At 46.5% G+C, this 25979-nt stretch overlaps 1 protein-coding gene across 3 annotated transcripts in view; it reads left to right on the forward strand.

Moving 5' to 3' along the window:
* SPOP (speckle type BTB/POZ protein) overlaps positions 1 to 11611 on the forward strand; it is a 67729-nt gene extending 56118 nt beyond the window's left edge. For all 3 annotated transcript variants that reach the window (XM_067717081.1, XM_067717080.1, XM_067717079.1), the window contains 5 exons: positions 1230 to 1407; positions 4249 to 4304; positions 4802 to 4924; positions 8952 to 9094; positions 10359 to 11611. In XM_067717081.1, the coding sequence (XP_067573182.1) occupies positions 1230 to 1407; positions 4249 to 4304; positions 4802 to 4924; positions 8952 to 9094; positions 10359 to 10503 (645 nt within the window). In that variant the 3' untranslated portion in view covers positions 10504 to 11611. The remainder of the gene's footprint in view (positions 1 to 1229; positions 1408 to 4248; positions 4305 to 4801; positions 4925 to 8951; positions 9095 to 10358) is intronic.
* The last annotated feature ends 14368 nt before the right edge of the window (positions 11612 to 25979 follow it).

Below are 25979 nucleotides of genomic sequence, written 5' to 3' on the forward strand. Positions count from 1 at the left end.
AAACAAATGAATAAACTTCATGACCTGATAGTAAATATCTCACTCCTACGCAGAAGGGACTACAGGTCACTTGGATGGGGCATTAACTTTGCCTCTGGGTTTATGACTGCATTTAAGGAAGGGATGACTTGCCTCTTGAAGGTTAAAAGAAATTTGGGTCATTTAGGATGCTCCTCAGCTGTCTTTCTCATCTAACTCATAGGAATAGCAAGAGTGGGGAGCTGATTCTCAGGGTTTGTGAATTCTGCTTTCATTTGAACATTTCTAGCCTAATGTGATACAGGAGAGGACGCATAGCCAGGGTTGTCAGGCGGAAGACTGATCTGTTCGGTCTCATCTTCAGTTTGGTCATTTACATTTATTTTATGACGTTATATGGTTTATAAATCCTTGTATTTTGTATCCTGACAAACTTATGTGAGCTTCATTGATCCATCTAGAAGTTACCAGGGTTTTTCTCTAGACTGAACAGTTAATTCACCTGGTTAAACCATGCTGCTGCTGAAGCCAAGCGGCAAGTTGGATTCCTCTATAAACCCGTTGTCGTCATTGTGTTGCACAGCTGTAAGTGCATGCCCAGCTGGAGCCAGTCATCTTGTATGTCGTTGTCACCAATGACCGAGTGAGGGTATAAATGGTGTGGGATACCCACCCAGTTACCACTACGCAAGATCTTGCAGGCCCAGTCCTGTTCATTAAACTAACATTTGTGAGGAAATGCCTTATGGAAGCTGCATTTTATTTTTCTGTTCCAGACCCAACTGAAAAAGTGAAGTGCTCTTAGGCTTACTAGAGTCTTTTCTCTGGAGAGTTTAGTTTAAATGGTAGTTTCTATAGAGTTCTTTATATTTAACCTTTTGCTTAAGGCAGAATAAGGTAAATACTTGAGGTTTAACATTTGTTTTTGTCAGTTTTTTCCCTCTGGGGGTTTTGCCCAGGTCTTCAGGGCAGGGAAGGCGGAGCTTGTTAGAAGTTTGGAAGAGAAGGAGATCTGTGGGGCTCTCTCCTTACTGTCCTGAGATGGTGTAGAATAAGTATGATCATGATAGTTTGGAAATTACTTGATCCAGAGGTTAAAGACTTCATTTGTGAAGGTGGTTTCAAGAGAATATGCCTAACATCAGTTTCTAAATGTACCATAACAACAAGGTAAAAGTCATCTCTCCTCCTGCTGGGAAGAAAATTCCTGGTAATAAAAGCTTTGGACTGTGTTTTCTTATCTTTCACAGGTGAGTGTGGTGCAAGATTCTGTCAACATTTCTGGCCAGAACACCATGAATATGGTGAAGGTTCCTGAGTGCCGGTTGGCGGATGAGTTAGGAGGACTGTGGGAGAATTCCCGGTTCACAGACTGTTGTTTGTGTGTTGCTGGCCAGGAATTCCAGGCTCACAAAGCTATCTTAGCAGGTTGGTATTTATTCATGGGGAGCTTTAGTTGTGGTTAAACGAGGAAAAACAGTAGGCTGCATAATCACCTTTTGAATGACTTCAACTTTTTGAACTAGTCCAAAAAAACTGCAGCTAAATATATTTTTATATTGTGGTGACATTCGTTGTCAAAACCAAAAAGGCTACTCTCCATAAAAATGCTCCTTCTTTTTTTCTCTCTGTAGTGGACTTAGGCCATCATTTGCAAGGAATGGATGATGATGTGTATTGGATGCCTTTGCACCTGGAGGCTAGATGTCAAAACACTGGTTAAGAGCAGGTATCAGCCCCTAGACAGGGACTTAGGATGTAATGGAGAGGATTCTGGACTCAGGACTAAACCACCACATAGCCAAATCCCCAGCCCTGGAGGTCTTAGCCCTCTCTTCCATACAAAGTTACTAGAAGAATGAGAATGTTGCCAGTGACGTGGAAGATCAGGTCTTGTTCTAGTAATAGGCCCTTGGTCTTTAAGACCAGAAAGACTGGCACACAGCAGGAACTGTTAAGGCAGACTGATGGCCTTACCTCACAGGGAAGCGTAGCTTTCAGCCACAAAATTATATTCAGGCCAAGAGATGTAAGAGGAAATCACATGAACCTTCAGGTAACAGATTTCTTACCAAGACCATCAGCCCTGTCATTCTGAAGTACACACCTGGCAAAACCTCTGTCTGGCTCAGTCTAACCATCTTCCTGATCCCTCTCTCAACTAGGTGTTACTGAGACTTGCTAAAGGAAGGCATTAACTCTTGTGTGCGTGCCTCTGTGTTCAGCTAGGCCCTCGGCACTGCCGAGACCCCTTTCTACAGATGCGTAGTCAGCTCCTTTTCTTTTTCTCAACAATAGACACTTCACACCTTTACCACTCTCCTTTAATCTCCAGCTCCTAAAAGACGACCTTGCTACTTCTTCCAAGAGAAAATCAAGGCCCTTCTCCCTCGGCTCTTGCCTCTCCCTTGCATTTTCTCTGCATTCTCAGTGGAGGAGGTGTTCTTCGTGTCCAAAGCAGACTGCTTTCTACCGTTGTTCTGTCTCATGCTGCCTTCTCAGAAGCCTTACTCTGCCAGTTAGACCCTTGTTCTCCGGTATCGTTGCCATCTCTTTCTCCTGTTGCCTGTTCACGCTCAGCCTGTAAACACGCTCAAGCTTCTCCCTCTAGTTAATTCTCTCTTTATTTCCCAGAGCTAAGTTTCTTGAGTTAACATATTCATTCTCTCTATTCTTTCCTCCCACTTACCCTCAGTTTGCCTCCATGCCACAAAAGCGGTTTTCCAAAGTTACATGACCTGCTAGTTCCTAAATTTGAGGGACTCTAGTTTATATATTATTTGACTCCTTTCTTCTGGTTTCTCTGGCTGGCTTTCTGGCTCCTTCTAATGTGTGGCCTCCCTCTTCTTCACCCATCCCTTTAAACGTTGTTATTCCCTAAGGGTCTGCCTTAGTTCTCTTTTCACTCTACTTTAGTCTCCCTAGATCATTTTATTTATTCTCATAACATCAGCTTCTCTCTATCCACTGATCCCTCTAGGCGTATTGCTGCCTTGGACCCTTCCCTCTTTATTAAAAGCACCAGCTCTTTAGTCTTCAGCTTCTGTAATGTATTTATATAGTACCTTATAGTCTATAGCCTTGCAGAGATAAGAACAATGAGAACTGATATTCTTTTGGAATAGATTAAAATATTGAGGTTCAGAGGGTTACGTGATTTGCCCAAGATTATGTGGTTAGAAAATGGCCAATCTAAAATTAGTCCTTTCTGACATAAATTAGGTCAAAGTTCCAGGTGCCTGTTAGCTGAAACTCCTTCTATATATTCCATCTGTCCCTCCTCTCTTCGATAGAGGTTGGTAGTCTCAACTTTCACCAAAACCCCTGATTTATTGGACATGATGAAATTTGACTTCTTAGCCATTTTATTACTTTCATGGTTGAAATTAAGTTTAGTTATTTTTCATGGTGTTCATTAGACTAGAATGGGCATGGCTTAGAACACTGTTTCTGAACCTTTTTTTCATTATTCCCACCCCTAAGGAAAAAACTAAGACATTAAGGAATAAGATTTTGTCTAGTTGGGTTAAGATCTGAAGGGCCACAAATGATTGTGATACCTAAGATTGTTTTCACCTCTTTGGGGCGTTACCATCTCTGTTGATAATGCATGGCTTGGAGGAACAGACAGCCTGCCATAAATAAGCCTGCACTTCACCTAGCTAAGCGATGCCATTGAGCCCTGTTCTTGACCTCCTTGCTGTGTGGTCCCTGGAAGCGGAGGAAGTGTAGGTATCATTGTTCCAGGCAAAAATGCAGGTATTAGGACACCCTGCTTAGACCATGAAGGAGCTTCCATTTGAACCCCAAGATCTACTCAGAGGATATCATTGTCATCTAACATAGGTAATTTGAGTAATCTCCTTGAAATATGAATGGTTGGAATGAAGCCAATAAATTATTTTGAAAGAAGTGATTTCTTATTTTCCCTACGTATTATATAATAATTATTCACTTATTGTATAATATAAAAAGAAAGTAATTTTATAATTCTGGCATAATTTGATATAAAAGACCATTTCTGTAGTAGTGGGACAGGAAAGAAAATGATCTCTTCTTCTGGAGTTCCCTGGCAGTCCAGTGGTTAGGACTCGGTGCTTTCACTGCCATTGGCCCAGGTTCAATCCCTGGTCGGGGAACTAAGATCCCACAAGCCACATGGTGTGGCCAGAAAAGAAAAAAAGAAAATGATCTCTTCTTCATAACAGAAGAACCAAGAGATTTTGGTGTGATAACCATATCTGTTTCTGTTTTCCTTTCACTTTGTAGCTCGTTCTCCAGTTTTTAGTGCCATGTTTGAACATGAAATGGAGGAAAGCAAAAAGGTATGTAACAGGATAGAGATACCTCTTTTTAGCTAGGTGGCTAGAATCAGATCATTTCCCAGTTTGGCAGCAGATTTATTTTCCTGGTTTTTTTTGTCTTATTATGTTATTCAAATGGAGTAGAGTTCCCCGAACAGACAATTTCTGAGAGCAGAGAGAGGTAGTCTGGAAGCATTCTAGGTAAAGCAGAAACACTATACCAGGCAGGTCATCCAAATAGTCTTGGGTGAGGGTATTAGACACGTGTTTCTACTGAGGAAAAGAAAGGTGAAAAATCAAAGGTATAGTTGTCTTGCTATTGTATTTGAGAAAACAAAGGTGGTACATATGATGGGAGAAAAGGCTATTACAATCAAATAGGGCAAAGAGAACTTTCCCATTCGTGTTAGATTTAAAATGGTATGAGCTCCTCTCTTCATCAGAGCTTAAAATCATGAAAATTGTTTAGGGATTCTGTTCCGTTGGAATGTTTCTCATTTTTAGTTTCTTTGGCATAGAATCGGGTTGAAATCAATGATGTGGAGCCTGAAGTTTTTAAGGAAATGATGTGCTTCATTTACACGGGGAAGGCTCCGAACCTCGATAAAATGGCTGACGATTTGCTGGCAGCTGCTGACAAGGTGAGATGAGAACAGGACAATAACAACAAGACTAGGAGTCTTGGTGACCTCTTGAGTTTCATGACTGGGCTTTTATGTTGCTTTGTGGGCAGGATGAACATATATCTTAGTTACGTTTTTTTTTTAATATTTATTTATTTATTTGGTTACACCAGTCTTAGTTGCAGTAGGCGGGCTCCTTAGTTGCAGCGCGTGGGCTTCTTAGTTGCGGCAGGCAGGCTCCTTAGTTGCAGCATGCGAGCTCTTAGTTGCGGCATGCGAACTCATAGTTGCGGCACGCATGTGGGATCTAGTTCCCTGACCGGGGATTGAACCCAGGCCCCCTGCATTGGGAGCGCAAAGTCTTATCCACTGGGCCACCAGGGAAGTCCCACATATATCTTAGTTTGGCCAGAACAGTCTTGGTTTACACTCGTGTTCCAACACAGTTACTGATAGCGCCCTTTTTATTTTCAAAAGTATCCTGCTTTGAAGGGCAAATTATATGGTCATCCTAATTATGGAGAAGAAGGATGAGTTGATGTTTACCTCTCTTCTCTTGCCGATCTCAAATTTAACCACAGTGATTTTAAAGATTCAGATAATACTAACATTTGGATTTATAATTTGGCTTTGTAATTTACAAAAATATTCTTGAGTTCATTAACTTTTATTTAAACTTTGTCAGTAAGAGAATAACTTTTACCTAGTATCCTGCTTATTAGCATTTTCAGCTTTTATCTTAGAAGTTATTGAAATATACCATATTCAGAATTGAAAGATGACGAATAGATCTTTGGGAAAAAAGAGAGACTACTACAATAAATGTATGCTTTGATTGTAAGACACGTTTTAATTTGAGAAATGTTAAAGTGTGAAAATAAAAATATAGATCTTAGCCTTAAGGAAATATGGTTATTACCTAAAACAACAGGCTGGTGATTCCCAAAATAGGGTTGAGGGGAAGAGGTTAATGAAACACCAAGTCAAACTGGGTTTTTTTGTGTTGCTCTTTTATAGCAGGACCTTTCTCAGAACCTTTAGTATGTCAGTGTGTACTGTTAGTTTTCTAAAAGAGAATATAATAGACAAATTTCTCCAATTTAGTTAACCCTGGAGTTACTTTTCTCAAGGATCACCTCTGGGGATTAGTGTTCCCCAAAACACACTTTGGGAAACTGACTTTCATTGTGTAGATAGACCAGAGAGAGCAGTGACCTGTTCCTCCAAGGCCCTGTGGTCTGAGGAAACGTGACTGAGGGGTGGGGGTGGGGGGTGTAAAAGGATTGCTATTTACCCTGTGGAAGCTTCTCTTACATTGGGGGGCAGTTGAGGCAAGGGTGTTAAAGGGCTTGAACCCGGCCAGCAGTAGACCCCGTGAGAAAGATGGTTCTCTGCTGGAGGTGCCTCCTTTTCCTGCCGTGATGCTGCAGCGCCCACCCGAGGGGCACAGCTGGCTCTGGCCTGAGAGCACTAGAGCCTTCTCAGGATTCACTCCCGGGAGTAATCTCCATCCTTCTCCCTTAGCACCCCGGAGGAGAGTACTTGTGTTTACAGTGGGGGTTTTATCTTTATTGATCATCTTTTTGGAGTGTTTGTAGAGGATGAGGCATGTAAACCCAATCAGTGCTACCGGTGAAAAGGATTGAATAATAGCTGCACCTTTCTTATCACCTTTCAAGACTTTATTAAGTACAATTAAGCAATGTGAACATCCTATACCCTTCCAGTCTAGCTCAGTTCTGACCAGAGGAAACTTGCCTCCAGTGGAAACGGAAAGAAAATATTCGCTGTGAGTTCTGGGGAAGTAGAATACACAGCCCAAATGGCTGCTTCTTATAAACATGAGTTTATAATGATTCTGCCTCATCTGCCCTCTGATTTTTTTTTTTTTTCTTCTTCTTCTTTTTTTGGCCTCACCACATGGCTTGTGGGATTTTAGTTCCCCAAGCAGGGATCGAACCCAGGCCCTCGGCAGTGAGAGCACAGAGTCCTGAGCACTGGGCTGCCGGGAAGTCCCCTTCCTCCGATTTTCAGTGAAGCAGCCACTTGTGCTTATACACACCAGCCAGGCATTTATCCCCCTCATTGTCGAGCTCCCATAAGGATGAGTAGCGTCACAAGGTCCAATTTTTAGACAGAAATACTAAAACTCAGAGTTGTACATTCTCAGGGCCAGGGTTAGACATCTGAGTCCCTGGGTTTTCATTCCTGCTCCTCAGCCAGAGAGCCTACTGGGAACCTATTGTAAGTAGAGAGAGCGGGGGTCAGCCTGAACTGACGTTCTGAGGTTGGTGCTTTTCAGTACAATGTGTTAGCTAAAGCAGTTGAATCACAGCGGTGCTCTAAATTTATGAATGAGAAGTAACGGAAGGGTGCGTTTTTCAAATTCCATTCAAAATTTCCCATTAGACAGTCGTTGCTCTAAGCTTATTTGAAAACATTTTTACCTTTACACCTCCTTGTGAGCTTCAGGAAAACAGAATAAGAAAATTTTCATGGAAGGATCTAAACATCTAGAATTTACCCAAGAGGCTAAAACAGCTTCTTCTAAGTTTTTCCAGTCTCCTGGGGACATATGTAATTAGACCAAAAACAAAACAAAACACATAGCCCAGGCCTAGGAGACAAATTTCAATCTCCCGGGTAAGGACTACCATTAGGCAGGTTTTTCAGAAGCATAATTAAGAAAAAAACCTTTGTCCCCAAGGGACGAAAATGGCTACTCTTGTCTAATTATGCAGTAGGGATCAGAGCTATTCACAGTAAAAGTCCTTTTAAAAGAATTTTATTGAGAAAGGATAAGACGAATATTCTCTGCAGCACTGTATGAAGACTGAACATTTACTTAACCTTTTCCAGTCTTTTAAAACAAAAACGGCAGCCTAATTTCTTTCTTGTGTAGTGTCATTCCCGTTTTCCATGGAAACTGTTTTCTAGTTACTCAAATGTAAGAAATTAAAGCTGCACCCAAAACCAATAAAATTCTCTTTTTGCTGCAGGAGATCACAGTGCCAGCAGATATGCCTCCTCACCCAGAATTCATAACAATAAAAGTGTCTTGTTTTGATCGTCATGATTCAGCCTGAAGGAGTGTTGTGTCATTCAGTTCTCAGGCCCTCAAGATGGGACCTATATGGAGACTGTGGATACCCTCAGAGCAAATCATTCTCCTATGAGCTGATTAATGACATTTTATTTTGTGCCTTCCTTTATCCCTTCTTCCCCCTTTTCCCTGAAATTCCTTAGTAGGTTCATAATATATTTGAGAGCAAGTAGCACAGTTGCATCAAAACAAATCAGGTAGATCAGATGTGCCCAATGTTAACCTAGGCCTTCGTTTCCAGAACATTTATTTATACCCTTTACTTGGAAAATAGGAAGTTTTTAGGCTGAAACTGGATCCAGGGTCTCTGTTGCTTTGTTCTTCTACCCTAAGAATCTTAACCTCAACCCCGATAAGATAGGACTCCATTTATCCTTTTCTGTTGAAAAGGAGGCCTTTAGTTGACACTCATTCAGGAATAACTAGTGGTAGAGATGCTGGTGAATGTCACCACAGGGCTCCTTTTCACAGCCTGATGGGACAGTTGGAATATCCTGCTGGGCTGGTGACAATGCTTAAGTAGAAAGGACTGTGCTGCACCCTAGTCTGGCTCTAAATAAAAGGATTGCAGAAATTTAAATGTAATGTCCCTGTCGACTTGAAGCAGAGAAATACCTCATTGTAAGGGTAGGTGGTGATGGTTTAAGAGACACTTTAATGGTAGTCAGGGTAGGGGAAAACTTGAAGATATGGGTCTATTCCATAATTGCCATTTTTCTGATAGACTTTAGAACTTGAATGGCAGCTATGCAACAGCTATGCTGTTCATTTCGGCCTTCGGAGTGTGGTTTTGTTTTATAATTGCAGTAGCAGCATTTTCGTGGTCTGTGCAGTTTTGTTAAGGTATCCAGTTACGTGATGGTACAGCTGAAGAAAACAACTTCAGTAGCAGTCAGTCCAGAGCATTCCTGCTCTGACGACAGCCACGCTTGTGTTTTACAGTATGCCTTGGAGCGTTTAAAGGTCATGTGTGAGGATGCCCTCTGCAGTAACCTCTCCGTGGAGAACGCCGCAGAGATTCTCATCCTGGCTGACCTCCACAGCGCAGATCAGCTGAAAACTCAGGCAGTGGATTTCATCAACTAGTGAGTTGTCATCTTCAAAGTTCTTTCAGGGTAGTTGGGTTAGTTAACGAATGAGAAAGGAAGACTTTGAATTGGTGAGTGAAACAGGTGAGTAGCTTCATTAAGCTTTTTAGTAGTAAGTAGAGAGTGTCCATCTTTTCCTTCAGCTTGACGGTGTGAAAAATGGTTCTGCTTTCATCAGTCTAATCTGATTGGTGAGTGAAGTGTATTACTACCTTGCAGGATCAGAATTGATGAAAATGACAACTTGCTGGTCTGAAAAAGCTGTGTCCCCTAAAGCGATAGTATCTGTACTTCACACTCACCGGCTTAAAAAAAAGACATGCAGATCTCTGGGAGAGCAGAAGTGGATTTTTATGAGTTAGTAAGAGTGTCCAGCGGTCGACTGCAGAACGGGGGAAAAGAGAAGGCATGATCAGGAGACGAGGTCGTAAAATAACTGTTTTGAGAAAGAAGTGTAAATTCCAGTAGAACTGTTCCTTCATCCTAAATGACCATATTACTTTCTGAAATAATTCTCAGTGGGACATGTTATACTCCTTTGCCTGATGGGGAGCAAAAGTTGGAAAAAACCCCAGGAAGAGAAGCAGGCCTACCACTAAAGCCCTCAAAACAGCAGTTCTGGGGGGTGAGAGGTCTAAGAGGTCGCAGGGTAGGTGAGTAAGCATTACTTAACGCAGAAAATGCCCTGAAAACAGGAAATGATGTCCTCTAAGTCTGTAAGATTGTTCCGAAGCAAAGTGTTCTTTGTCCTGAGTGCTCACTCTGTGCTGGACACCTGCTTGGTGCTTTTTAGATGTTAACTGTTCAGTGAAGTGTGAGTATTAGCCCCTCTTTTTCGATTATCAAATAGGCCCCAGGCTATGACCTGCTTTGTGGTTATGGGACTAGTAAGTGGCAAAGCCAGATGGAAGCTCAGAGCTGTCTGACCCAGAGAAGTCTTGCTCTTTCTCTTTATCAGCATCACCAATGAATATGAAGAGCATTGATGATGTAGAGAAGAGCCTGGGGAACATTTCATCTTTTGTAACTGAGAACATAGCGTCTCAGAGTCCTAGTTTTCAGAGTTACAACAGTCGTAACCCGGTCACCTGTCTGCACGTTTTCTAACAAGCAAATTCTCATGCATGTTAAGGGTTCTGTCTGAGTACGTCTTGCATTGACACCCAAAGCAGCAAACCCTGGGAAATTCGGCTGTCTAGGTGGCTGTGTAATTCATCCTCCATTCACCCCTCTGGTAACCCATCTCTCGCATTTCTCCTAGTCATGCTTCGGACGTCTTGGAGACCTCCGGGTGGAAGTCAATGGTGGTGTCACATCCCCACTTGGTGGCTGAGGCGTACCGCTCTCTGGCTTCAGCACAGTGCCCGTTCCTGGGACCCCCGCGCAAGCGCCTGAAGCAGTCCTAAGATCCTGCCTGTTGTAAGACTCCGTTTACTTTCCAGAAGCAGCAGCCACTGTTGCTGCCACAAACCACCAGGTAGACAGCGCAATCTGTGGAGCTTCTACTCCGTTGTGGGGGGAAAAGACTGCATCGTGGCCCCAGACTTTTAAAACAGCACTAAGTAAACTTGGGGGAAATGGGGGTGGGGGGAGGGAAGGGCCCGGGACTCGGGGCTGTTCAACCTAATGAAAATCCTGTTGCTGCGTCACTGTGTTCTCTTTGGCCTGGCCGAGTTTGATACTGCGGGGATTCAGTTTAGGCGCTAGCCCTGAGGACATCCCAGCGGTGGTACTTTGGAGAAACCTGTCTGCATCTGACTGAGCAGAACAGATCGTCAGGTGCCTGGAGCAAAACGAAAATTAAAAAAGGACATTTAGTTTTAAGAGAAGGGAAAAGGAAAGAAGAAAGGATTTTTGCAGAATTTCTCAAAAATCAGTTTTTGGATTCCAGTAGTATTTATGTTAAGTTTTAGTACATCCAGCTGTGCTAAAACTTGGGTATTTGTGAGAACTCACCACGCACCATGCAAGTATCAGAAGAGCTCTCTTGTTGTTAGCACTTATTGTTTGCAAGAACACAATACTTCCCGTTACCCTTTTATGAAAAACAACAAGGAGAGGTGAAAGGGGAAGGAGATGATTTGATCTAGAAGATGAGTATTCTGATGTGGTAGCTTTTGGAAAAAAAAATCTTTATTTGGTGTTGAAAACTGGAAAAAGTAATTCATCCAGAATTCATACTGTCTTGACAAAAACTATGGTTCTCTGTTTTTAGATATTGTGGAAAATGTTTTTTGGCATTTTTCTCTGATTTTATTTCTTCTCCCCTGTTCCTTTTTCTAAAAAACAAACACACACAAAACAAAAACAGAGCAAAAAGACGAGAAAAGGAAATTTTATTATTAATGCTGTGTGGAAAAACTCCCAGCCCAGATTGCTCAGCTGTTCGTACCTGACTTGCCACCTGCATAGGAGCCAGTCCTGTTCCTTCCAATTCGCCCCTCTTCCTACAGGGGAGAACTTCCAAATGTTAATTTTTTTCTTTTTGAAAATATAAATAATGACTATTTTGTACTGTGTGGTATCTCTGGTCTTTTGTCTCACTCACCTGGCTCGTCTTCGGGGCCTGAGTCCCTTGAGGGATTTTGAAGGCCTAGTTCGATTCTTTAGCTTGCAGAGGTTATGCCCCGGACGTCTAAGCGGTAGGAATTTATTGCGTCTCCCTAACCTCAAGTTTCCTTTGTGAGCTACCAGCATCCGCCAGTCCCTTGTCCTTCTTAGCTCACAGTCCACATCCTACTGAGGAATCAGGCTGCTTCTGCCAAGGCGAGTAACGGGAGTGGGCTTTCCTGCGCCCTACATGTTTTAAGACCGAATTCCCAATCCCCCTTCTCCTTAAGTAAATACAAAAATATCAAGGGGACATGAATGTGGAGACTTAATAAAGGGAAGTTCTTATCTCTGACTGGTTCTGTCACTGACTGGATGTGTTTGCAGAAAAGTTAATGTCCAAATTCCCAGTGAGCTCACAGGAATGCTCTGGGGCTCCTCCTCTGCCTTTCCTGCAGCAGTGCTGGACAGGGCAGTGGGATACACTGGAGAACCATTGGCCATTGGGCCAAGGTGTGTATTATTTGACCTATTATCAGTCTAATCAAAGGCAGGATTTGCTTATTAGAAACCACTCCTTTGCGCTTCTCGGTTTCCTCCTAAGTGTCACCTATGTGAGCAAGTGCCCAGTTCTCCATGTCCTGGCTGCTGTCCTGTGCCTCCTGAGTCCTCACTTTCCAGATCAGCACGTGGATCTGGGGACCAGGGCGTACCCAGGGTCTCCTGTACGCACACTGTCTCTCAGGTAACTGCACTGGCTCAGCACTGCTCACGTTTCAGCAAACCTTCCTGTACAGTATCTCATTTGAACTTCCCAACAACTCGATGGGTTGGGTAGGATAAATGAGAGACAGATAGCATCTTCCCATTTTATAGGTGAGAGAAATTGAGACCCTGAGGGACATGCCTAAGGTTACAAAACTTGAGTGAGAGTTCTTCTAATGTGATACCCTGAAAAGATTATGTAAGCAACTGGAGGAAGTTCCATTTCTGTAATGTTTAGGCACGCAATCTGAGGTAAAGCTTTCTTTCTGTGGGGATGGCAAGAGCAGAAGCTCTGGAAAGGTGCCTCAGCTGGCCTGTGTGTCAGAGGATCCAGGAGGACAAACCGGGCTTCAGATTTGCCCTTCCTCATTCACAGAAAGCTGTGGATTGGGGGCTGGTAGGTTCAGGGAACATGTCCTCAGGAGGGTAGCAGTTCTGGCACCAAGCTTCTGGCAAGATGAAAGTCTCTTCTGGGATTTCCCAAAATTTACGGGATTTCCACTGTGGGCTTTACTGTTGGGTACAAAGCAGTTAGGATTTCGGGTACAGGTGAAGCTGTTTGATGCCTCTCCTGTCATTATTCTTTCTGGACGTGTTTGTTTCTGTTTAAATGATAGAGTTGAAGCCATCTGGTTATGACAACATCAGAGCCCCAGCATACTGTTCATAAACCTCCCACTGCCACCAGCCCCTCCCTGAGTTCCCCCACATCTGAAATTTAATTCAAGTTAGCTCCACAGTCTGGGGCATGTGCTGTCACTGCAGAGATGTCCGTGCCAGTGGAACAGTTGGAGATTTCAATTCCACAAGGATATGGCTTATTTATCAAAACAATATTTCAGGCAAGTAGTTTCACAGAACCTTTGGAGTTGCAGTTTCAGGTCCAAATACTGTATCTGGCATCATTCCCCAACTTCCCTCCTTCCTTATTGTCAGCCCCCCTCTATCTGGCCATTCACGGAAAATTTTTCTTGTTCCTTATGTAGAGATTAAAGCTGTGTTATTAGGCATTTCAAACAGCTTTATGAGGTTTAACAATTCAGGTAAGAGATGCTTCTCTTTTCCTTATCACTGGTAAGTCTGCTGGGCTTTTAGGCCTTTAAGAGGTTCCTCTTCTTTTTTTTTTTTTTTTTTTTTAAATTCTAGCCAGAGACATCAAGATTCTTTCTTAGGCCAAAAAATCTCTAGCTTGACCACCACTCTGCGCATTCATTTATAATTCTGGCTTAAACCTATTGTAGGTTCTCCATATTGCGTGAGCCTGTGCAGATGAAAGGAAACAGCCTGTATGTTTATGAGCAAAACAACAGGGTGGGGGGGCGGCGGAGTTGAGCTGTACTTTGAAACTGACTGTTGCTTTGTTCTGGCTCTTCAACTCCTATAAAAGAACAGCAACTAAATCCCCCCAACATGACTATATTGGATCCTTTGGTTTATCTTTGTCAAAGACAAATTCTTGGCTGGAGCCCAACCTTATTTTCCACAGCTAATTATCTTTTTAATCAGCCCGGGCCTGTGTGTTTCCTTTATCTCATGATTGTTCCCTGAACCCTGCCCTGTATCATTTAGATTCAATTCTAATGGCTCGCTGACTAATCCAGCATTCAGGTGAGTATGGTCGGACTGCTCTTTATGTATGTGTATGCACAAGGTAGATGTGTTTCCCCCCTTTTAATTTCAGAAGTGACCTTGCCACCTTGGGGACTTTGACCCAATAGGTGGACACCTCCTGGAGACAGTAAGCAAGGAAGCAAATGTAGGATGATCAGTATTGGGGATAATGAGCTGGGAGAACCAGAAGCTTTGACCTCCAGATGAGAGCGGAAACTTGAATGTTGTCGACTGATGGGATCTTTATGTGGCTAAGCTATTATAATGCAAGATATCATTCCCCCTCTGTAAATCCTGTAATGCTGGAGCAGAAAGTGGCATCTGGAATACTCTTTGGTTCTGATTCCTGCAGCTCTAGGAAAAGAGAATTTTAGACTTGAGGGAATTCAGTACAAGCAACAGAAATGACTAAGGAGTTGAAGGGGATCAACCTCAGGGGGAAAACATTATGAAGATAAAATATGCATTACTCCAGTATGGGAATGTTGCACCAGGACCTGTAGCTTACAGATCTCACGGGAGTTCTGTACGCTTGCCGGCTTGTGTTGTGCAGCTCCCGTTCATCCCAAGGTGATAGAACCGTAACATCCTCGAGGTCACTCAACCTGGCTCTGAGCCAAGAAGCAGCAGAAGGCAAAGGAATAGCTTTGGGCCTTAGGCCCCCAGACCAGAAAGAAAGTGGAAATCTAAGAATTTGCCCAAGTGGGCACCCCTGCTCATAATGCTCAGTTGAAATGGGGTGAGCTTTAGCCCCCTCAAGACCCTGAAAGGTGAGCTTTTGACAAACGTCAGGGAAAAAAAGGGGCCCCCACATAACTCATCTTCTTTTCATGTCTGAGAAAACACATCCAGAGAAGTGAGATGACTGCTCAAGGTCACAGAGATGAAAACTCAGGCCACTGACTGAGCAAACAGTGCCTGAGCACCTAGAAAGTGGCAAACACAGTGCTAGGCTAGGTTTGAGGTGAGGGGTAGGATTTTCCCTCCACTAATCCAGTCTAATGGAGGAGACGGGAGTGGCCCACAGAAACAAAGCCGGGGGGTCATAACACGGAGGACTGAAAAGCTATTGAATTTAGCAGGAAGGAGGTCAGCGGTTACCTTAGAGCAGTTTCTGTCAAATGGTGGAGGCAGAAGCCAAGACTGATGAGAAGGTAAGCAAACATGGCTTGAGTGTAAGCCACTCTTTCCAGAAGTTTGGAAGGGAATCTCTCCCACCCACTCTTAAGAACTTAACATCTCAATTTAGTCAACACATTTATGTTTGTTTAGAAGTGATGGTATACAGGTTGTTCCGTAAAATTACAGACACTTCAGTGACTGATGTTTGTAATAAAAGTCATGTCTGTAGAATAATTATAGCTTCAAATTGAGAAAACAATCACCGTCAACCCTTCCACAGTTTTGAGAATGATTTCCTCAAGACAGACACATGTTTCTATACTTCTTTAACCTATCCATCTTCCAAGTAAAAGTTGGCTTCACATTTCTTATAGACCCTTAAAATGTTTTTCTGGGCAGTGGTTTTGCTCAGTGGCGTGCTACTTAAAGGTATAACATTTAGTTCCCCAAAATGTCAGCCCTGATTGGTAGCATTTGCTAGTTTCCATGGTGTAAATACCCCCACTGTGGCCATTTCAAACCCTGAGGTGACGTTACCGGGTGCAGAGTTGGAAGGGGTGTGCAGCTCCCCACTGTCGAGTACTGCCACCATACAGATGGGGTAAACGAGTAGAACCTCAAGCCATGGCAATGGTAAAGTGTAAGGTAATTAGGAAGAGATGAATTTTGAGTATTTATTACTTTTGCTGTTAGTTGTACATTGATACAATTTAATTTTTAATTGGCCATTTAACAAACATCTCTCAAAATTTCTGAAAATTTTAACGAATGGCTTTATAGAGCCAGTGTGAACTGGTTCCAGCACACCACTGGTGTGCTTTCAAATTTGCCCTCCAACATCTGTGCTTTGTTATTTCCTGTTATCCTACAGCACTTTAAAATGCACTTACTAGTTTAATGGTAGAATGAAGTACTGCCTTTTTGGAAATTTATAGATAGATTGACATTGATACATGAACCAATAGTCATATTACACATTTTAATCTCTCTGGGTAAATAAACATTTTTTTGCTATCTCTTACAGGTATTGGAAGTGTTTATTTTTATTGAAACGCTAATGAAAAGTAGGCACATCCCCTGATAAATCCAATGTAATCTTCAGTCATTCCAGGGAAGTGGTCTCCACAGTGTATCATTCATGTCTCCATTACCTATATTCATGTCTCCATTACCTCTGAACAACAGTTAAAGAGGGAAAAAAGAGGGCGTTTGAGCATGGTCAGCATACCAATGGGTGATCCCCAAGGTCTTCTGCACCCACTGAAGTTTAAGAACCTTGCATTGGTTTTGCCTTTCTTTTTTTAAATACATTTATTAATTTGTTTTTATTTTTGGCTGTATTGGGTCTTTGTTGCTGCTCATGGGCTTTCTCTAGTTGAGGCAAGCAGGGGCTACTCTTTGTTGCGGTGCGTGGGCTTCTCATTGTCTTGGCTTCTCTTGTTGCAGAGCACAGGCTCTAGAGCACAGGCTCTAGAGCGCAGGCTCAGTTGCTCCGCGGCATGTGGGATCTTCCCGGGCCAGGGCTCGAACCCATGTCCCCTGCATTGGCAGGCGGATTCTCAACCACTGCGCCACCAGGGAAGCCCTGGTTTGGCCTTTTAAGAATGAATTTTTAGAGCCCTTTCTGTTTTCTTTGCTAAAAATTTATCTATACCATATATGATGTGCCAGGGACTGTGCTCGTTTCTAGGGAAAAACAGTGAGTAAAACTAACTGCTCCCTGCCCTCATTGGACCTGACAAGTCTAATGGGGAAGAGAGTGTCCTTAATAATCTCACAAAGACATGACGTCAAGCCATGGTGAGTGCTCTGAAAGAAATGTGGAAGGCACCGTGAGAGCCTGGAGTGGGGAGTTAATCTCATCTGGGGCATCCAGAAAGGCTTCCCTAAGAAAGCAACTTTTGAAGTGAGAGCTGCAGGATGAAGAGCTGTCAACTTGGTAACGTTGGAGAGTCACGTTCCACACAGAAGAAATCGCCTGCATGGAGCGCAGACTCAGGAGGGAGCATATGGTGCCTGTGTTCTAGGAGCCCAGAGGAGGCTGGGTGGCTGGAGTGTGGAGAAGTGTGAGAGCAAGCTAGAAGCCAGACCTGGCAGGACCTTCACAGGTCACATTTAGAATCTGGGTACTTATACTAAGAACAGTGGGGAAATCATGGAAGCTTTATTAAGCAGGAGGGGGTGACAAGATTTTTATTCTAAGATCTTTGGCTTGAATGTAGAAAAGTTGATGTTGAGAGTGGGGATGGAGGAAGGCAAGAGATAGCAGAACTTGAACTACAGAGGTGGCAGAGCTGGAGAAGAGATACATTTGAGAGAGGTTAAGGGGGCAAATTTGTTAGAGCTTGCTGATTGGATAGAGTAAGGACAACGAGGTGAGTAGGATGGATTCACCAACATAGAGACCAGTGGGAAGATACACTGGGGAATTAGATCATTAAATTCATTTTACTTGTTGCTTATGAGATGCCTTGAGAATTCCAAATGGAGGTATCACATGGGCTGTTGAATTTTTGAGCCTAGGATTCAGAGGAGAGATCAAGACTGGAGAGATGGTTCTGGGATATACTGGTTTCGAGGTGTAGTTGTGAAGCCCTTGGTGTGTTGGATCATCAGGGAGTATAGAGTGAAGAGAGAAGGGGGCCCAGGAACCTTAAGGAACCTAAAGCTTCCTAAACCTTAAGGAATGCTTATATTTTAGGGCCAGTAAAAAAAAGATAAGCCACAAAGAAGGAAAAGAGTTGGCTAGAGATAGACAGGAAGGAAACATGTCAGAGAACAAATACAAAACTGTTAAAAGTGTCAAATGCAGTATAATAAGAGAAACGATAAAATCGCCCATTGGAGGTAGCAACATGGAAGTCATTAGTGAGCTTAGCTGGGGCCATTTCAGTGAAGGGACCCAATCTGGGTGAGGTGAGGAGTGGGTGGGTCATGAGGAATGAAAAGTTCGGGCAAAACTGGAAGAAGGAAATGAGTAGAGGGAGGAGTTCCATTTGTTTCCTATAGTGTGGAAGAGACATGAGCACGTTTAAAGCTGGCGAGAGGGATCCAGTAGAGAGGAAGCAGTTAAAAGCTTTCAGGTCCAGTAGAGAAAGGACCATCTGTGCTGGGAGGTTCTGAGTGGTCTGGGAGGAGAAGCGGGTGGGTGGGCATAGGTAGGAAGAGGAGGGACACCCTCTCTGGGTATGAGGAGAGTCCTATAGAACGTGGGTTTGTCCCATAGTAGGAAGTTGAGCAAGCTTGCATCTGGTGACGTGTACGTTTTTGAGTGTTAAGTAGGAAATAAGATCAATGGCTGAGAATCCCTGGGATAGCGTCGGGGCTGGGAGGTGTGATGAGCCTAGTGGCTGGGGAAAGGTTGGTGAGAGTGCAGGCAGCGCTGGAGGTCTAGCCAAGGTTGGTGTTCAGAGAGCACAGCGTCTGGAGTCAAGGAGCCCGGCTCTGATCTCCTGCCACCACTCACGATCCTGGCCAAAGCACCTGCACGTATAAGCCTTAGTTTTTCTTCTGTAAAATGGGTATTTCATAGAGTTCCCGTGGAAATTTTTTTTTTTTTTTTTTTTTTTTGCGGTACGCGGGCCTCTCACTGTTGTGGCCTCTCCTGTTGTGGAGCACAGGCTCCGGACGCGCAGGCTCAGCGGCCATGGCTCACGGGCCTAGCCGCTCCGCGGCATGTGGGATCTTCCCGGACCAGGGCACGAACCCATGTCCCCTGCATCGGCAGGCGGACTCTCAACCACTGCGCCACCAGGGAAGCCCTCCCGTGGAAATTAATGAGTAGTACATATCAAGTCCTTAACATGGTGACTACCGTTCATGAGCTCCAGAAAGGTTAACTGCCACTGATGCTATTGTTATTGCCGTGTACTTCTTGTTGGTCCTACCCTAAGCCATATGTAGCCTTTAGAGTCCGTGGCCTTTTAGGATTTCTTGGAATGGAAGGTAAATCTGCGACGAGACCCTGAAATGGGCACCTTTGGGAGTGTGGGGATCTTCTGAGCCAGAATTCCCTGTGGGGAGAGGGAGAGCCATCCCCTGGCCAGCCCTGTGTCCTGCGAGCTCTGAGGTTCTCACCTGCTGTAACGCGTGGGGGAGTCTCAGGAAGAGTCAGCCTGCCCCAGACCTTTCAGTCACCTGGAACAGCTCTTCATCTATGATCATCACCGTCATCTTTGTTATAATCTCCAAAAGCTAGGAGTGCTTGACATTAGGCATTCCAGAGAGGAAGGTAAGAGGCAGGGCAGAAGCACTTCGGCTTGGAGGTGTGAAAATAGGGACTGGGGAGAGGATGTAACTTGAGGACCCTGGAGCCCAGTTTCTCGGGCAGCTGCTGCCTCCTGAGGGGCCAGGGGGAGAGGGATGATGCACACCTGCTAATGCAAGGCCGTCTTTTCTACATGGTTTTCCTTCTTTGGCTTCTTTTCTTTTGTCTTTCCTTTTCCGCTCCCTGTCCTTCCCTCCTCCTGGAGCATGGAAGCTTCCATGATTTCCTAGACATTTCTCTCCCCTGTCTCCAGTACTGCTCACTAGAGTGACGTCTTGAGCCTGATCCTGCAGCATTAAAAAAAATAATAATAAAAACCTGCCTACAATGAGCCCTCCAGTGCTGATCTCCGCTGAGATGTGACAGATGGCAGCGCCTGACTGAGCAGCGGCAGGCCCCTCCTATCCCAGGCCTGGGAGCTGCCGAGGCTGGTAAATGGGGCATCTATATACCTTTCCACACTCTTGTATCCTCCACCTTCCCGCGATTTCCCCAAACAGCATCCTCCTCATTTATAAAGTGCAGATGCCGCCTGTCGGGGTTTTAGCTGCCCCTTGACCTGTGTCTTCCCTTCTCCTCCTCTCTGTCCCTGTGAAAGACTCTCACGATAGAGAGCGTTCAGAGTCCCTCTGCGAGTCGCAGATTTACTGCCAGGCCCTGTGCCTACCCCATGCCCTTGGCCCTTCTCAAAGTGTAGAAGAAATGGGTCACGTAAGGCCCAGTCCTCAGGGAGTCACCCTCGGGGCTACAGTCCAAGATGGGCCTGTTTCACACACCCAGTTCCCAGGAGTACCATCAAAGGACCACAGGCCATCCAGGCTGATGAGAAATTGATCCGTTGGGTGGAGGTGATAAAGGCAGGTGAGGTGAGGGTGGGGCAAGTAAGGCAGGAGGGGCCCCTGCAGGCTGCCTCAGCCGCCTGGGGAGTACACTTGGCTGACTGCTGTGGGTCTTTAACTCTGCTTCTAAATAAAGACCCTTTGGCCCCCTGCATTCCCCGAGCCTTGTGTCGTGTTCACCAGTCGAGGTCCCCAGGGGGAGTACCCAGGGGCTTCTGGAGTGCAGAAGTGGGGGATTCCTGGCCCAAGGATCAGTAGAAATACAACCAAGAGCTCCATTTCTCAACTGGAATCAAAAGAAAAGTAGATTCCTTTGTGTGAGTCATCTTTTGTAGACTTCTGACCTTCCCTGTGGGTATTTTTTCCTGCGCATTCCTGCCCATGGCCATACTTCTCCCTCCCTCACACCCAGGCTTGGCCAGGAACAGAGAGGGCTATAGGCTGGGACTGTACTCAGGGCAGCTGTGCCAAACACGGTTCAATTGCTTTACCCATTCCAGCTCACAACAGCCCTCTGACAGGTAAAGATCACCCCCCCCCCCGCATTTTACAGATGGGGAAATTGAGACAATAACTTGCTGAAAGTCTACAGTTAGGAAGCGGCAGAGCAAGGACTTGAATCCATGCAACTTGGCTCCAGAACCTGTGCTCTCAACTGCTGCTCTCCACAGCCTCCCCCAGGAAGAAGGAGAAACCAGCCCTCTGCCGCTGCCCGTGAGCCCCAGCCAGACGGCAATAGCCCTACACGGACCCGGAGCCACCGCTGCCAGGGCTGTTTCTGCAGGAACCATGTGAGCAGGTGGGGGAAGGACTGCCATCCAGGCCCAGAGGGCTGAGGGGACCAGAACGAGGCCACACGGCAACCAGTACTCAAACCCAACTCTCTCCAAACGCACCCTAGCTGGGGAATGGCCTTGCTCTGAGCCCAAGGAGGGGGAGCCCAGTCTCCCTGGGGCTGTGCAGGCCATCCTACCCCAGGTGGGGCCACCCCTCAAGTCATGAAGGGGATCGGATCAAGGAAGCCTGGGGTCAGGAAAAAGCAGGTACCGGGTTAGGAGCCAGAAGACCCTGGCTTTTCCTGTGACGCTCAGTGCCCCTCACTGTGCCCCCGGAGCTGAGCCAGGTCTCAGAAGACTGTTCTAGAGAAGACAACACACAATATCGGGACAGCTGGGAGGAGGGGTGTGCGAACACCCACATGCTGCCCTCCTCCTCTGCTGTCCTCACCCTTCCTGCCCACCCTCTCCTCCAGCCAGGAGGACCTGGGCTGCTGGAGTGAGAACAGTGCAGCAGATTGTCCCCCTGTTGTCACTTCCTCTCCCAAGGTGGCAGAGTGAAGGCTGTGATCATGCCTCAGCACACCGTCCAGTGAGGCCCATCAGGGATGACTCCCCAGGGAGAGTTTGGTGTGCAGGACACCTTTGAGCAGATATGCCTCAAAGTAAGGCCCTCCTGTCTCTGGGGAGCCTCCAGGCCAGCTGGACAGGACACACAGCCCCTGTGCTCACAAGTCTTCGATGTGATGGGGAATGACAGCTCCTATGTCCCGTCTCTAGTTAGTTTGGGGGCACATCCACATTTCCCGCTGTGACAGTCCCCAAGTTGGCAGTTACATAGCACTCCAGACTCAACCTGGGTCAGAGGTAGGAGCAGTCTCTTTCAAGAGGGCCGTGGATGCTGGGGGATAACAGAGGAAGCAAGGTGGAGTGGGGAGTTGCGGCTGGATGCAGGAAGAGAGGCAGGGGGTGGGAAGGCGGGAGCCAACAGGCCTGGGTACCGCGGAACACGTTCAACTGCAGTGCTCCCGGCTTCAGCTACGGAAGGAGAAATTTGGGGGTGTGGAGTGGTGGGGCCTCACGGCTCCTACCTTTTCCCCTTGAGTTTTTTCTTCTTCTTGGGGTTTCTTGCTTCGATTCTAGCCACTGACATCATGCTGACCGCAGTAGAACATGTCCTTTAAGGCTATGGCTCAAGTGCGAACTGAACCTCTTCCCCCAACGATCTGGCCCCATGGAGCCCAGCTGGAGCTTTCAGAGACTTTATTAAACAATATTTGTTAAATGAATAAGTACTAAGGGAGAACTGAAGGGTATTAACGTATTATGTCCACAAGGCTTAAAAACAGCCCAGCTCATGGAGTCTAGGCTTCTGCGTCTGCCCTGCCAGGGCTTGGCAGGCTCTGGCCTGGCCTGGGCTACTGCCTTCTGCCTTCACAGGGAGAAGCCAGTGGAGGGCCAGCACCACGTTGGAGGAAGGGAGCTCCTTACTAGACCCGAAGAAACCACATGGTTCCTCTGCAGCCCACCTAAGTCACCCCCTTTCGTCTCCCTCCCCAGATGGATAACACCTTGAGTTCACAGGGGCATTGCTTTTCCTTGGTGGAGACAGAGGTACCCCTGTTTCTTAAGCCAGACCAATTAGCAGGAATCAGAACTGTACCTGCTCCTACCCAGACTGTCCCGGGCAGGGCCAGCGTCTTGAGGGACTCAGACCTGAGCTTATACAGTCTGTGCTGGTCTCAGTGTAAGCACAAAACCAACACTGACAGCTTCAGGTTCAAGTGGCTGGTACTCTGCTCCCAAGGGCCTCACTCCCCGCTTGGCAGTCAACCAACCAAGCCAGAAGCACGGGCCACACAGGCTGCTCTGTACGGTTTGTGCCCACCCTGGTGGGAGAAACGCTCTACAACCCCAGGTTCCCAGAGTGATGGAAGGGCAGCCCCTACTCTGCCCTGTCAACGATCCCCCCCCGTTACAGGCCGCCTTCTGCACTGGACTTCCAAAGCTGTGTTGCTGCAGGTAATTAAAGGGTTTTAATTAAATTAGGATCCCATCTGGCTGGGATCAGTCAGGCCCTGAACAACGATTTTGTGTCACCAACATCAGAATGTGGATGGGGACTCAGATGTGTGGGGGCTGAATTTGGGGACTGGAGGCCTTTCAGACAGGGCTAGAGGATGCTTCTCAGCTTCTTGGGAGCCCCCTGCAGTGCAGCAGCAACTTCTTCCAACTCGCAAATGGCGGCTGTGCGCCTCAGTGCTGGAGAGGGGGCAGAGAACCAGAGCTTTTCCAAGTTCCTTCTTGCCCGTGAGTCGATAACATCTCTCTGAAGTGCGGCAAGATATGTGAGCATTTTCTCATTTCTACAGATGAGGAAACTGAGGTCCACAGAAGTGAAGTGCTCAACCACATCCACGAAATCAAGTGGAGCTGGACTAAACTGCTAGAAATGGAGACCCAGTAAGAGAAATTTGATAGAAGTAAGATAGAAATTTGATTTTTCTCTCACATAAAAGTCTGAAGGTAGGAGCCTAGGACTGGTATGATATTTCTATTCCACAAAATTTTCAGGGACCAGGACTTCTTCCAGCTCATGGCCACTTCTAGGGTATGGCTCTTATCCCTCGTGGTTTAAGATGGCAGGTAGAGCTCCAGCAATCACATACATGTTCCAGGCAGCAGGACAGAGGCTAGAACAAAGAAGACGGGGCAAAGGGTGTATATCAACTTCTTAAGATTTCTGGAAGTTGCCACCTAACTGGCTTACTGGCTAGATCTTAGTCACGTGGCCACATCTAGGCACAAGGGAGGCAAAGAAATGAAGTATGTTTTTCAGGCAGCCAAGTGCCCAACTAAAACTGGAGAATCCATGACTGCGGAGAGAGGGGAAATGGATATTAGTGGTCTCTGCCGCACTTATTATGGAAACCCAGGTCGCCTACCTCCAGCCTGGGGCCTTTTTACCTCTCCACACCAGGAGCAAGGCTGAAGTTAACACAGACCCCCATCTCCAGAAGCAAAGAAGAGGAGGAACATTTGTCAAGCAACTCATTTATTTTTCCCACCAATGCCCCAAGGTAGGTAGTAGGTCCCTGGTTTTTCACATAAGGAAGCTCTGGAAGATTATGTCATTTGTCCCGGGCACCCGACTAATAAGTTACAGACTCAGAATTGGGATCCAGATATATCTTTCTGCAACTCTCCTGTTGTCAGTTCATTGGTTCAGGAGGTGCCAGCTTGTCCCTTGGGACCATCTAGCCAGGCGGCCCTGAGATGATGAACTGGGAGGCTTTGAACTAGGCACCTTAGCTTGGGTGGTTTTCAGGTCAGCCTCTGAGCTTGGCAGGCCGACAGGAAACAGGGGCTTCTGTGGAACCAGAACCCAGCGCCCGGCTGCTGAGTGCCGTGTCTCCTCTGGCATTTGTGTCCTGGTGATGGTAGCAGCTGCCACTCCAGGACTTTGGTATAATTGGCAGGTGCTGTCCCCCGCCAATCTCGCCTCCGCCTAGCGGGGCTGGTGGTGCCTCTCCCTGCCCATCACCCCAGCCTCTGGTTCTCCTGGCAGTACCAGAGGACTCAGAACCTTCGGAAGTAACATTTCTCTCTCCTACTCCCAGCCATGACATTGGATCACTTCCCAGCACAGAGCCACTGGTTCATTGTGTCTCCCACGACCCCCTACACATACCCACTCAATAATCCAGCACCCTGGTCACTCCACGACCTTCAGCTGCCTCCACCCCCATACACGCCCTTCCCCCAGCTTCCCTACCCACCTACCACCTCGTGCATCTCTGAGCAGTGGGCCTCGCCACACAAGTCTGCCACATGCAAGGTCACCAGCATTCCTGCCAAGGATGGGAAAGTGGGTGACTCAGTTCCTGCTTGCTCATCCCTGGGAAGTGGGTAAGGAGGGAGGGAGGAGGGGCCCAGGCACCCATTTGCTTTTGCCTTAAACTTCATCAAGAGGAAGACTCAGCATTGCTGCCAGCTGACCTAACATGTATTCCCTCTTATTATCTTCACAGACCGCTGGGAATATTCACTCCATTAGAGATGGCGATGCCGAGGCCCAGGTGGGAATCCTTGCCCAGACGTGCGCAGGGCTGAGGGCAGAGACCACCTCCAGGTGTTCCGGTGCTTAGAAAAGAATAAGCTTTCCCCACTGCGTCCAAATTGCAGTTCTTGCCCTCAGAGAGACTCCAGCCTGATGAGGGAGGCACAGATCCTAGCTTCAGAGGCTCTTCGATCTGACGTGGCAGGTACAGACCCTGGCTCCAGGGGCTCCCCAGTCTGGTGGGGAGATACAGGTCATGTCCCCAAAGAGCCCCCAGTCTGGTAGGCTTGTCCCAGAGGCTCCACTCGAACAGAGGAGCCAAGGCCCCTGCCCTGGGGCGGCCCCCCAGCCAAGTTGAGCAGATGAGGGAACAGGGCCACGGGGCCAGCAGGCCAACCACTGAAGGGCAGTGGGAGGGGGCAAGGGTTGGGGGTGAGGATAGGAACCTAGAGCTTCTTCCTGGGACAGGAGACAGGTTTGTTCCTGAGGAATCTGCTCTCCTGTGTTTTTGTTTTGTTTTGGTTTGGTTTTTACGGTATGCGGGCCTCTCACCGTTGTGGCCTCTCCCGTTGCGGAGCACAGGCTCCAGACGTGCAGGCTCAGCAGCCATGGCTCACGGGCCCAGCTGCTCCGTGGCATGTGGGATCCTCCCAGACCGGGGCACGAACCCGCGTCCCCTGCATCGGCAGGTGGACTCTCAACCACTGCGCCACCAGGGAAGCCCTCTCCTGTGTTTTGAATGGCAAGAGTGGGAGGTCCAAGCAATTGATGAGGACTGGGGGTCTATCTGCCCAGGAGATGCCTAGACATTGCTCACCAAGGGGGAAGAGGTTGGCTTCTTCATAGCCAGATACTTAGATGGACCCCTTCCCTCTGTGGGGACCAGGGGGGA

The sequence above is a fragment of the Pseudorca crassidens genome, chromosome 19, assembly GCF_039906515.1.
Source record: "Pseudorca crassidens isolate mPseCra1 chromosome 19, mPseCra1.hap1, whole genome shotgun sequence".
In the NCBI taxonomy this organism is placed as follows: Eukaryota; Metazoa; Chordata; class Mammalia; order Artiodactyla; family Delphinidae; genus Pseudorca; species Pseudorca crassidens.